The sequence below is a fragment of the Populus euphratica genome, unplaced genomic scaffold (genome assembly GCF_000495115.2).
Source record: "Populus euphratica unplaced genomic scaffold, PopEup_1.0 scaffold24.1, whole genome shotgun sequence".
Classification (NCBI taxonomy): domain Eukaryota; kingdom Viridiplantae; phylum Streptophyta; class Magnoliopsida; order Malpighiales; family Salicaceae; genus Populus; species Populus euphratica.
In genome coordinates this window covers 444,179-457,243 of record NW_011499893.1, presented here as the reverse complement: position 1 = coordinate 457,243, position 13,065 = coordinate 444,179, and the positions used below count along the sequence as shown (strand labels likewise).

Here is a 13,065-nt window from a genome sequence, read left to right as displayed (position 1 = left end):
GTTCACTGTTAGATCGGGCTGAGATCTTTACAGTAGCTTCTAAACATGTTATTCTTCATTCTGAACGGTTGGATCAAAGATTGGTAGTGTGGAAACTGACCATTTTAATAGAAAACAAGATTATCAGTATTGTGAGTTTTTCTTAAATACTTCTTCTTTAATCTTGTTGCATTTCAAGAATAAATTGTTCTTAATAATATGTATATTGTAATCCTTAGTTGAATCTAAGAAAGAATAGTTGTGAATCCATTATTTGTTAATAATGAAAGTTTTTAGGTGAATTACGGTCCTGTGATTTTCTCGCATCCGGTTTTCCATGTAAAAATCTTAATGTTAATTTGTGTGATTGTTACTTTATATTTGTTGATTGTTTGATCCTGATTTTGATTGTATAAAGAGAAAAACAAATTAAAACTTGTAAATTGATCCGGATAGATTAATGTTTGATTATTTATTTCTAGTTTTCCTAATAATTTTTATGTTCTTGAATAGAAAAAACTTAAATAATAGTATCAGCTTTATTTATTTTTTTAGCTGATACTGAAGCAAGAATAAATATTATGAAGATCTAAACAACAAGAAAATAAAATACTGGATTCTTTTTCTACTAATTATTTAACAAAATAAGGTGCACAAACTCCACACACGCAAAGAAATTCAATATAAATAAACTTTAGAGTTGACATAAATTGTGCTAGATTACGAAGGACAAGAACATGCGGAACTGGAAGATACCAAGATGAATAGTTATTAGTTGTTAAACTCAACCTAGTAAATTGAATCAAGAAACCTGCGATAAGAGCTTAATCCGAGTTAAAAAAAACATTAATTTAATGAAATTCAATTAATTTAGTTAGATTTTTAATGATTTGTTGATCTAATTAGATATCACAAAATCTTTTTTGAAAGAACAAAATAATGCCCTTTTATTATAAAAGATGATTGATCCAGTCAGTTGCCGAGTTGTTTCCGACATTGTATAGTACAATCCCTAAAATCAACTGCTATGACGCACACCAGGGAGTCAAATTCTCAATGTGATAGATAACAGGATAAGATTCAGTCGTTGCCCATTCCCTGTTTTCACCAAAGATTGATGGATCGGCTAGATTATTGAAGCCCTTCATGCATAGAATAATGTTTGTCCAGATATGCGAGAAAGCAACCTAGTAAGCATCATCTTTTTCTTAAACAAAGAAATATAGCATGCTAAATATCTTCAAATTGCTTTCAGTTTTTCTACATTATTGATGATGAGACTATGATTTCATATGATAGTTTAAAACAAAATTTAACTGGACATAAATATATAAATAAATGAGAAGGGCTGACATTTCTCGATGGAGTTGGCCGTGGCGGCTAAAACAATGAATTGCAGTTAGTTTTTTCTGTTTTCTGAAGCTCATAGGGTGTGCTGCCATGGTGTTTATACAGCGGGGTTAGGTATTCAATAGCTGGTTTGCCTCACATTCTCACCATCACTGGACACTTTGATGGAAATGTTAACAGTTCCATGCTGCTTTGAAACTTTGCAAAATCTGATTAAAAGCAGTATCAAAATTCAATCTTACGGCAACATGGCAGATACATGGCATGTACAACAGAAAGACAAATACCTTCCTCGAGAGCTTTTGAACTATTGACAAATCAGCAGTATTTTCAGAATAATAATTATTCTTGATTGGTTGATTTTTATTATTTTTTTTCCATGAACTCGAGTGGAAATAAATTAAATCAGAGGAACTCAAATATGATACAATTCCATTTTAATCTTGATTCATGATGAAACTAAATTAATGATGACCTCAAGTGTTCCTTTTTTTTTTTTGTACGTCAAGGCTGAGGATGGGCCCAACTCCCCTTCTCTTCAACCTGTAACAGAGAAGCACTTAACAGGAATGGCAATCCTGTTGTGATTATTTGTGGTTTGTTTAGAAAACTCACCCTCTAGGTTTAAAAAGATGACTATTGTCTTTGATTAGTTTGTCAGGATAAAACATGCATATATAATATATTTGGTTGCAGAGAAAAACATAAAAATTAATGGCTCTAGAATATGAGTGAATTTTTATTATTTCAAAACAAGAACATGGGAACAAATCCTCTCTGTTCTAATTGTTTTCGTCTTTTCTGTCCGACAAATAGTAACTAAACGCTGCCCAATGATGTGGACTCTAACATTTGGAACCAGACATGCCTGTCATTTGTAGCTTAGACCACTTCATCATTGGACTCTTTGATGTACATGTCAACCAGAGAATGTTAGCAGTTGAACACTGCTAGCTTGTAGCAAACTTTGAGGCTCTGAATAGACTAAAGTCATAATTTAATCTTGTTGCAACAAGTTTGATATTAGGAATAGAATGAGGGATATACTGCATGAACCCAAGATTTAAGGGGAAAAATTGCTGTATGTCCAATTATGCTCGAAAAAAGGCTAGTTTTTTCCCAACACTGAAGACTTTATAATCGCTTCGCATATCTCTGGGATGAAGGGGAACAGGTGTCCAGAACCAGATACCTCATGGAAGTTTATCCATGGAAGTCTTTGGACAATATATCGTTGCAAGCTTGGAGGCACCATTTTATCTTCATCACCCTGCCATAGATGAACAGCGCCTTCATTTTCAGGAAACGGATTTTCAAGATCCATGGGATCGAATTTCCACTTCCCAAATCCAACCATCATGTCTCGATGCAAGGTTTCAAATTCTCCTTGCTGAATTGTTTGTGGATGCATTGCTAGTCGCTGCATAAAATGAGAGGGGAGATATTATGAGGCAGTCAGGAATAACACTTCTAATTAAGAATCAACTAATTTATCGATCAAAATCAATTTCTAACAGGGTCTCCAGAACTACAGGTTTCAAAATACTTTTCTGCTTCTAATATATCAAGGGAAAAATTGAAGTTCTGCTGTACCTTATTTTTCACAAGCCAATTCCAAAAAACAGAAGGCATCCCCCATAAAACTAATATCTTTTGCCGGGTAACTATCCTTCCTAGTTAAAAGATCAAAGCCTCTCAGACTGATTCTATGTATACTGCAAAAATTATGGTATGAGATGATAGCCTTCTCACTGGAAATATCTTCTTCTTGCCTCCAGTTTCGGAGACAAAAAATATATCCAGATACCCTTGACTTATGGTTCATTTATATGTGATGAGGAAAGTTAGATAAAGAAAATGAAGTACCTTGTTGTCCTTTCCTCCGCCTGTAGCCATGAAAAGCAGTTCCAAATCCTGGCGGGAGAAAACTTCTGGTTTTTGGGCTGCAACAGCCGATGCAGGAAACCACTTCTGAGTGTTCCACCAATAGGTGAGCCATGGAGCATGATGAGCAACACGTAATGTCCATTGGTCTTGAGGTGGCTGTTGGTAGTAGGCCTCTGTTGATAAGTTGGCAGGAAAACCAGGCCACCAGTAGTTGACAACAGGAGCAATTAGGGTTGCTCCTGCTAGCCTGCAGCACCATGGGCACCAAGCTTAAAACAAATAATAACTCCATAAAAAAATATATAAGCCGATGCAGAGAAAGCCAACCACTTGTTTATATCAGACAAATTGTCCAGCAGATTCTTGATGCTCAAATAAAAGAACTTCGTTGGTTACTTTCTATAGCATGCTTTTTATCCTTTTACTGCTGAGGCATTCTTGAATTATTACATATGTTCATGCCATATCCCAGATTTTAAACAGCAGGCAGACATCCTCAAGATAAGCACAATTGTCATAATGGCAAGAAAACAGAGAACCTGTGAGGGATGTACTTGAGGCAGCCCCAAACCACTTGACCTCCCATGGAGAAACCCATCACATGAAACTTGGATCCTAGTCCTAAATGATCAGCAAGCTCTTCTATATCTAAAGCTATACTCTCCGGAGACCTCTTTGGATCTGGATCACTTTCTCCATAACCCGGCCGGTCAAAGGACACAAAGTACAATCCCAGCTCCTGAACAACTTCTTGATAAACAAAACAAATAAAATCTCTTGACCATTGAAACCTTAGGAGTTAAACACAAAGATTTAGAAATGGAAGTACCGGAGAGAGGTTTGCCACGCTCATTGTATCATGTCTCGTAGAGGCAAAGCCATGGACATATACGATCTTATATTTGGCTGTTTCTCTAGAGATTCCTTGCTCCTTGTAGGCCAAATGCCTCCCATCCCTCAGTTTTACTCTTGGAGCTGTAATAGGAGGGCCACCTGGGGTACCACAAATCTTCGGAGGTGGAGGGTTGGTTGCCTGGTATGCCCATATCGCCAACCCAAAAAACAATGCCGCTGTAATTTCCTTCAGCATCCCTAGGATAATTTAGAAAGATTTTTCACAAGCTCTACTTAAAATTGGAGTATTTTTTGTCCACACTGATAACAACCCAAAGTAATTTGATTGTTAAAAAATGGCAATCAAATACCATAATTTATAGATAAAATTTTTCATTTTACAAAGATCAAATGCACACAACTTCGTTTCCCTGCATATTTTATCAACTTCAACAAAGAAATTAAAGTCTAATAAGAAAATAAAATAAAATAAAAAATATATATATATGTATATGTATATGTATATCTCCTCCTTGAACTTCTGGGAAATACAATAAATTGCAATTCTCAGATACATAACATTAATTTCACATAAAAACTTTTCGAGAGAAAAGAAATGGGTAATAGCCAGCTTGTAACAAAATGAATTCTATATTATTTGCTTCCAACAGAGATTGAAGATAGAATGTCATTGAGAAAAGATCATGAAAATACTAAAACAAACAAAAAAAAAATCTATGTTAAACAAAAACATTACTAAAGACTTGTAAACTTCAGAGTGGACATACCAACACTGTAAGTGGTTATTACTTACGAATAACAGGAGCAAGAGAAACAGCCCAGTGGGAGAGAAAGAGAAGCTGCGCGAAACTGAAGCTAACAGTTTCACCGAATCAGCTGATAGTTTGTTGCTGACTCCAAGTCTTTAGCGAATATGTAGCAGTTAAATCAACAGCAAAAGAATAGTCAGAAATGGCTCCTCTGCTGAAGATTTGAGGTTTTGAAGGTGAGGGGAAAAATCAAAGAAAAACACCCTTCTTTCACGTTTACTAATAAATAACTTTAATGGAAGGCTTGTGTGTCCCCAAGATTTTGAGAACAAATTTTGGGTAGCATCTTGAAAATTTTATTTCTCTGAATACATCGTACCGATACAAATAACGAATAGTATCATGTGTCTTAAGACACAGTAAAATCCTTGGAGTTTTGGATAATATAAATTCCAAACACCCGTTAAGATTGTATTAAAAAAGAGCACTTACTAATGTTTAACTTAATTTATAGTTGGTTCTTACAGCATGAAACATGGATTCATGCATACTTAACACTCTGCAACGCTTGCTTCGAGGATTAATGGACCTCCTTCCGTGTGATTATTTACTGTTGGGATCTGTAAAAGGATTATGATAATGTTTTTTTTTATTTGGTTAGATGTAGTTTCTTGCATAGATATTAAATCTGGCATAACGGTGGATAAATTCGAGATGTATTTGAGGTTAGGTTTCGTGAAAAATAGGAGAGATTGTTATGGTTTTATCTGGTCAAAAACTGAAGTTTATCTATAACTTATCTACTTGGTTAAAACTTATTAATTTGTTCTTTAAGAATATTTTTTTAAAATAACATTATTTTAATTTTAATTTTAATAAATAAATAAAATAAATATGATGATGTTTAACTTATTTTTTATTTAAAAATATATCAAGGTAATATTTTTTTATCTTGTCAATTCTATTTTTAATATTAATAAATTAAAATAACTAAACAACATTAAAAAAATTAATTTTAAAAATATATTTTCAGAACACTAAAATAGATAAAGATAAAGATAATTTCTAAAAAAAACTAATGGTTGTGAAATTTTAAACATGAACCCTGAAAAACGTGAACCTCGTAATAATTACTGGGTCAGCCAATCCGTCAAAACATGAATGGCCCACATGACTCAATCAAATAAAAACAGTGGAGGATAAAAAAAAACCTATGTAAAAATATAAAAAAATAATTTAAAAAAAAAACTAAACAAACACGTACACGTTGATTCTGTTCGAGAAGGAAGTTTGGGTCCTGGACCCCTTGCCTTGTCCTTACTCTTCGACCCTTATAGCCATCATCAGAATTTTGGAATCCGGCCTCATCCGATAGGGTAACCTGGAATACGGCGGATTCAAGATTGTAATCGGATAAAATTAAAAAATAATAATAAAAAATAAAACTTGTATGATCCGGTAAGAACAATTAAAAATCTTTTATAAATTTATTTAACTTTTTATTTTTTTATTTTTTTTATAGTTTTAAGACTCGACTCGTTTTAAGACCCGAGTTTTAAATTTTGACCAGATTACTAGGTCAGATTTTATTTTTAAAAAAAATTAAAATAATATTATTTTAATAAAAAACAAAAAAAAAATCAACATATTTACAACCAATTATTGATTGAGTCTTGCAAAATCAACCGGGTAGTTAAGTCACAACAGATTTTTTTTCTTTTATTTTTTTTTAACTCGGCCCTATTTCAGCCCCAAGTCGGCTATGTCCCGGGTCAACCCATCAGGCCTGGCCAGGTTTAAAAACTCTGATTTTTTTATTAAAATAATATTATTTTAATTTTCTTTTAAAAAATAAAATTTTACTTGAAATCCGTATTTTAAACCGGACCGCCCATCAGGCCAAATCTTAAAACATGCCACATTTATAGTGAGTGTCAGTGACATAAATTGAACAGTTGCATGGCAGGCCATCTCTTAACTCAAGGCTGACAGGGAAAAAGAAAAAAAAAAGAAGAAAAAAAAAGTGTGGTTGGCCACCTGCTACTTTCTACTCGCAAGCCATATTCTCACACTCCAAAAAGGAAAGAGATCAACAAGAGTCTGAAAAGGCTTGGCCATGATTTTCCTCTTTCCTTTCCTCATCATTTAATTTGTTGTTTACCTAATGATAGAAGGCGTGCCCTTTCCTCAACCAAGGCGTGTCTAGCTGGGCATTCCTCCATCTTCATAGACCTCCTCCAACAACCAAATCAAATAATTCACCTATATATGCTGGCAAGATCTTGACCTCGCATCACAATTTTGGAAGCGTAGGTCACCAAGTCGTGTATAGCTAGGATGTTATAATTAGAATTAGAACAATAGACAGAAAGTGCAAGGATGAGCAATTACATGCATGAAAGAAGAAGAAGCGTCAATTACACCAACAAACCAACGAGAAATTTTGAAAAAATCCAATGCAACTTCTTCAAAACATGTCGACTAAAAAAACTTACCCTAACCTCCCTGAGAGCGAGCAAGATTTTTTTTAATGGGGTGGAATTGTAACCTAACATTGATGTACTCTTATTTAAATTTAAAATTATCATGTTAGAACCTCTTGAATTTGAATTTGTTTGAATTTCTCTTTTATTTAAAAAGAATTCTAGACTTTTCAAGTCGTAAGAGAATTAAACAGCCTAAAAAATGCTTAGAAACTACTTTTTTTCAACTAGATGTTTGCAGTTAATTTCTACAAAATTACTGGATTATCAAGTTTCTTACAAAGTTCCAAACAGTTTCACTTATTACCGCGCACCAAACATTTTCATCATCGATTGCATATGTAAGCACGCTTTTCTTTCTTCAAAACCAACTTAAAGTTGCCACGCATTGTTTGATAGGGAATCTCGCGCTCATTACCAGACAAGATTTTTCATGGAGATCACCCAGCATGCGAAAATGACATATCTGGATCCTAAGATTAGGGCTCTACTAGCCACTACTTACTATTGGCCACCACTAATTCCTTAAGCACAATCCCTTTCCAAAGGCAGACAAGATATTTTAACAAGCCAAACCAAACCAAACACCAATTCATATAAACGGGATGGTTTCATTTTCATTGATTTATGATCGGGTAGCTAACCAACCAAGCACCCTTCATAAAATGACAACACATCGGCCCCCCAATTTGCTCTAATTATCCCATAAAACATTAGCAGACAAAAATAGCCAAGAGATGATAAAGCAGTGTTCTCAGACCAATATTGTTCCACATCAAGCATTCGTGATCATCATTGCCATGACTCAGGCTACCTTGGCACTTTCTGATGCGAGATCCTTCCGAAGCCAGAAATTAACAAGAAAGGAGTCCATGATGATCTACATAAAATTTCGTGTGTTAGGATATCAAGGGGTTTAGAAAGCAAGATAAATTAGGCTCGAACAAGAAAAACCTGATTTAAATGTGCGGCAACACAAGGAAGAACCAGCAAACCAGATGCACCGAATGCACCACCCAGCTGTTCCACCACTGCTACCATAACAGGAAGAGTTTTCTAGACAAGCATCAAAACAGACCAAGCCTCGGTGTTCAGTAGTGTAACAGATTAATTACAATGCCAGTCAAAAATGATTTCTACAAGAGACGCCCACCCACCCCACCTCATAGGCATAATGTTAATGCAAAATAAACTGCTTCATAAAGAACAAAATCCATGAATATTTGGAGAGTAAAGAAAAAAGTTCAATTTCTTTTTTTAAAAAAAGAGAGTATATTCTCATTGAAAATCCAACTGAAAATGCTGAAAGCATAATAATGTCACCTGGCTTGCAACAAGCACGTAAGCAGTTGCATTTTTTTTCTTGGCAGAGGCTAACTGGTTGGTACCACAGACTGTTGAGAAGCCTTGTATTGCGAGAACATTAAAAGATAAGAGGATGAGATGCAAAAGTCTGCAAACACAAGGAAATAGTTTTTTTTTTTTTCAGATGATGTTCTACATTGAAGCCCTAAAATTATCAGCAACTACAAATTGTGAATGGAAGGTACACATACCATGTACTAGTCCTTTAACCTACACTGTAGAAATGATCACATTTACAGTTGAAAAATGGCACTTATAAATTTGTATTCTGATGTTCAGGTAATTAAAACCTAAACAACATTAGGGAGATTCAAAAGACTTGGGGGTCCCTTGCTCTTCTCAATAGTGCAAGTATGGAAAATAGAGGTCGCTGCCTAAAGTCCATGTAAAGTGGCCCTAAAGACAAGTATGAGAGGTGGCTCAACTTGCAAAGTAAACCTATCATTCAGCATTAATAAGAGTGGCGTGACAACTAAACATTGCACAAAAGGAAAAGAAAAGTAAGGCTGAAAACGTACACTCCCATCCCAACAGCAACAAGAAAAACAGGAGGCTTGACCATTAGAAGCATAGACCTTGACCTGCTCACTTGTATAAATGGAGCCTGAATAAACAAAAACAGTTTTAAAATCCAATAGGACCAATGCCACTTCTTAAGGAAATCTGCAACAGAATGTTACAATCTGCTTCAATAAGAAGCTTCATGAAAACTGATTTACATTTGTGTAACATTGAAGCTTGAGATTTGCATTTCACATGTAACCAGTTTCACAGAGAAACCTTGGGAATAGATGCTGAATTTTTTTTTCTCTAAAAGAAAAGAAACAAAGAGAACTATCTTCATTACTTTTCCGAAAACTAATGCATTACATTCCATTAAGAATTTGCATGGCATAAATAGACATGGAAAAAAATAATGTGAATTCTCTTAAATTCCAACATGCAGAACAATATTCCAACTTGGAAACAGCTAGCATTTTACCACTGCAAAAACTTAAACAAAGTTCCACACAGAGTTCTCCACTTTCAATTGAGATCACAACTTTCCCACATTTTCCACCCAATTCAAGCATCAACGCTACACTCCTCATGAATTCCCAGACCCCACTAGGAAGGATGTCCAATTACCTTTATCTTTGATAAAAAAAGAACAGTAGCGAATGGATCGGTAGGTTTCTCTGGTAAATGGTGGATGTTTGATCTCCTACTTAGACATGCTATTCACAGGTTTTAAGTGCTAATATTAGTCATGGTACAAGAAAATTCCAGAAACAAATACGTGTGATGGAGCCATCAGAAATCTGTCTGGACATCCTACTCCAAAATGTTGTAGAAAAATCAATCAATTGACAAGACATTTGCTCAAAAGGAACAAGGGATCTACATGCTGCATTGGTAAATGGTCATCGCCAATAATGATGTACCATGTAGAACCTATCTATGGAAAAGTCACAACTCTGAAACAGAGTCCAGGATGAGGCCAACAGTCTTGCATCTCTTCTCTTCAACGACTCTGAATTTTTAAATCTTCAGCTCAGTTTGTTTGAGTCCTATGCTATCCGGTAAACTTGGCAGTGTTTTTTGTATAAATGAAAAATATACTCCCTAAATTTCACCCAGGAAATATCTACACAGATGAAATAAAAGAACTTACTAAACTAAGGAAAATTGCATTCATCTTTGAGAAAAGCTTACGATTTTGATCGACATAGTCTGGCAAACCTGAAATGCACATTTAATCAGAGATTAAATTATGTAGTCTTCAAAGGAACTACAAAGTTACTTTAAAAGTCACCAGCTCCAAATAGATGATACAAACATAGATTCTTATCAATTGCATTTTCAACGCGCCAAAATTCGCCACCCTAAATTTTTATGCATGTTAGATATAGATTAAATATGATGCAAAAACATGCCAGAAAACTTCTAAAAAGAATTCCAGACTGTGCGACACTCACCTTTGAAGGATTCTCGAAAAACCTGTAGAATGAACAGCACAGGATACACATTTCACTCTCGCATATTTCACTAAATCTTAAATGGCACGTAAGTTATAGTTTGAGGGATCCACAAACACAATCAAGAAATTTACCTTCCCCAAAATAAGAGGGATTAAAAGTGTGATAACCAGAATTCTAAACAATTCCTTGGTTGGCACAGATACACCAATTCCAGCAGCAATGAATCTGGAGATAGAAAATGGAACCTGAGAAGTAGTAAAAATCATATTCAGTGCTGGCTAGGAAAACCGAGTGAAAAGCATCTGATATGACAGATTCACTGAAGAGAAAAGGACACAACTGTTAGTTTGGTCTCTCTTTATGTCCTTTTTTTTTTTTTTTTGGGGGGGGGGTGTTGGGAGTTTGCATATCTAGCGAAATTAAAATTACATCATGAACAGTTCCAATTGATATCTAGTTGCCCAGCCAAATTCGCATTAGAATAACAACAAGTGTGGATCTTCTTTGTGGGAACTTACAATCAAAATTCCTAGCAGATTCGACACCACAGTCATCGCAAGAGCAAGTGCAGAATTCCCCCCAGCAAGCTGCATATCAAAGACTGCTATGCATCATAAAAACTCCATTTATAAGCAGAAGATTGTTGAGAAAAAAACAAAGCAATCAATGTACCTGGGTTAGAGCCACCCCACTTGATAATGTAGTTGGCATACAGCAAAATATAGCCAAACCTGTATGAAAAAATTATCAATATTGAACAATCAATAACTAACCTAAAAATAAAAAATAAAAAATCCATACATTAAAGATCCACAATGATAAACACACACATACCTGTTACAAACTCCTGAGGTTGGAGTTGAATTTGCAAAATTATCTTCGACAAGAATGGTGTAAATAACAAAATGGAGCACTGCATTCAAAGATTATCAGGAGATTAGAGCATGCTAGCAAGGATCGATGTAACACAAATGAAGGTAACAGTCACAGTTTGTGATGACGCAGAAACCATATTAATAAAGAAAACAAATTACTGTATACTGGACCTACAAAATGCATAATGGCACAAAGAAATTCAAGGTCATACAATCCCAAGAACTCCAACAGGCCACGCTTCTATGGCATCACCGATCTCCCCATTTCTCAACGTCAAACCTGTATTGTTACCCAATGCATAAATAAACCTATATTGGCACAACAGTATATAACAAACGAAGCACAAGCAGAACATTTTGATTTAATTACCAGAGATTATAAATATCGTAAATGTGCTAAATTTCGACAGATAATATTTATCAGCTAAGCAACCAAGAGTAGGATTTGCAAGCCCTGACACTACTCCACCAATAAGTGCTGCAGAAATAAAACCACACAAAATAAATTGAATTATATAAATATATAAATCATCAAAAAAGATAAAAGGAAATAGAAAACTAAACATATAATTACCTAGTGGAAGAAAATTATTCTCTGCAAAATTCAGTAGTGATTTTCCTAGAGTTTTTGCACCTCCACTCCCATTGTCGTCTATCTAAAATAAAATAATTTTCATTTAAAAAAATAATATATGAGACTTCAAAATTTCTTCAATTAGGTTAGAAGAGTGGAATGAAGAAAGCAAAACCTGATCGGGCCGTTGATTAGCTCTGATTCTGAGTGGACATGAGATCGAGCGGCTACGATTGAATAAAACCGAGCGAGTAGAGTACGCGGTGGTGCGAATTTCCGGGAAATTTAGCCGGTGGCGGAACGACGGTGTTTGCGTGGGTCGAGGAGTGAGAATCATGGTTTGGATCCTTCCCGCCATCGACAGCGAACTGAAACGGTAACTCTCTTCTCTCTAGACAAGCAAGAAGAGAGTGAGGGAATGCGTGTGGAAATGAAGTTGGCGATTTTTGAAATGGCATTGTTTATGGGGCATGTTTGTCGCGAGGATTTTACACGTTGTTAGCTCCTGACCGTGATTAAATTTATTTATAGTATTTAATTTAAATTTAATTATAAATAAGTTGAATTCAATAAAATTTATTTTATTTTATTTATTATTTTTATCTTATTTATTTAAAGGTTTGCAAGAAAAGAAGAAGCTAAACTAGTATTTTTTTAAATCAATTTTAATATTAAATTTATTCTCATTGAAATTGTAAATCAAATTAGTTGATATCTAATTTATTTTTATAGTATTTTTAGATATTAAAATTCATTTAAAAATTAATTATTAATATTCACGGTAATTTCAAATATAAGATTTTTTTAAACCATATATATATATATATATATATATACACGTGTGGAGATCCTGATACGATTTTTGTGGTCCCATAAGCGTTATATACTGTGCTGATAGGAGAAAAACGTGTGTTTCATTATTTTTTAAAGGTCAATTTATATTTTGATTTAATATGAGACAATTGAAACTGAAGGGACCGAAATGTT

At 34.5% G+C, this 13,065-nt stretch overlaps 2 protein-coding genes across 3 annotated transcripts; both read right to left on the bottom strand.

Moving 5' to 3' along the window:
• Positions 1-2,040: 2,040 nt before the first annotated feature.
• On the bottom strand, positions 2,041-5,160 carry LOC105131535 (uncharacterized). Of its 2 annotated transcripts, none has more exons than XM_011034553.1 (5): positions 4,839-5,160; positions 4,046-4,308; positions 3,756-3,967; positions 3,196-3,463; positions 2,041-2,749 (listed from the first exon to the last, which is right to left on the bottom strand). In XM_011034553.1, the coding sequence occupies exons 2-5, from the start codon at positions 4,304-4,306 to the stop codon at positions 2,438-2,440; spliced, it is 1,053 nt and encodes a 350-aa protein (XP_011032855.1). In that variant the 5' UTR covers positions 4,307-4,308; positions 4,839-5,160; the 3' UTR covers positions 2,041-2,437. The 2 variants fall into 2 exon arrangements, with proteins under 2 accessions (XP_011032855.1, XP_011032854.1); XM_011034552.1 differs by having other exon boundaries at positions 4,865-5,160.
• A 2,719-nt stretch (positions 5,161-7,879) lies between these two features.
• LOC105131534 (Sodium Bile acid symporter family) lies at positions 7,880-12,548 on the bottom strand. The gene is made up of 14 exons (XM_011034550.1): positions 12,254-12,548; positions 12,079-12,160; positions 11,875-11,982; positions 11,717-11,784; positions 11,464-11,542; positions 11,302-11,360; positions 11,148-11,216; positions 10,761-10,874; positions 10,627-10,648; positions 10,323-10,390; positions 9,187-9,272; positions 8,627-8,756; positions 8,258-8,359; positions 7,880-8,183 (listed from the first exon to the last, which is right to left on the bottom strand). Exons 1-14 carry the CDS (start codon positions 12,434-12,436, stop codon positions 8,109-8,111), a joined length of 1,245 nt encoding a protein of 414 aa, XP_011032852.1. The 5' UTR covers positions 12,437-12,548; the 3' UTR covers positions 7,880-8,108.
• Between the last annotated feature and the right edge of the window lie 517 nt (positions 12,549-13,065).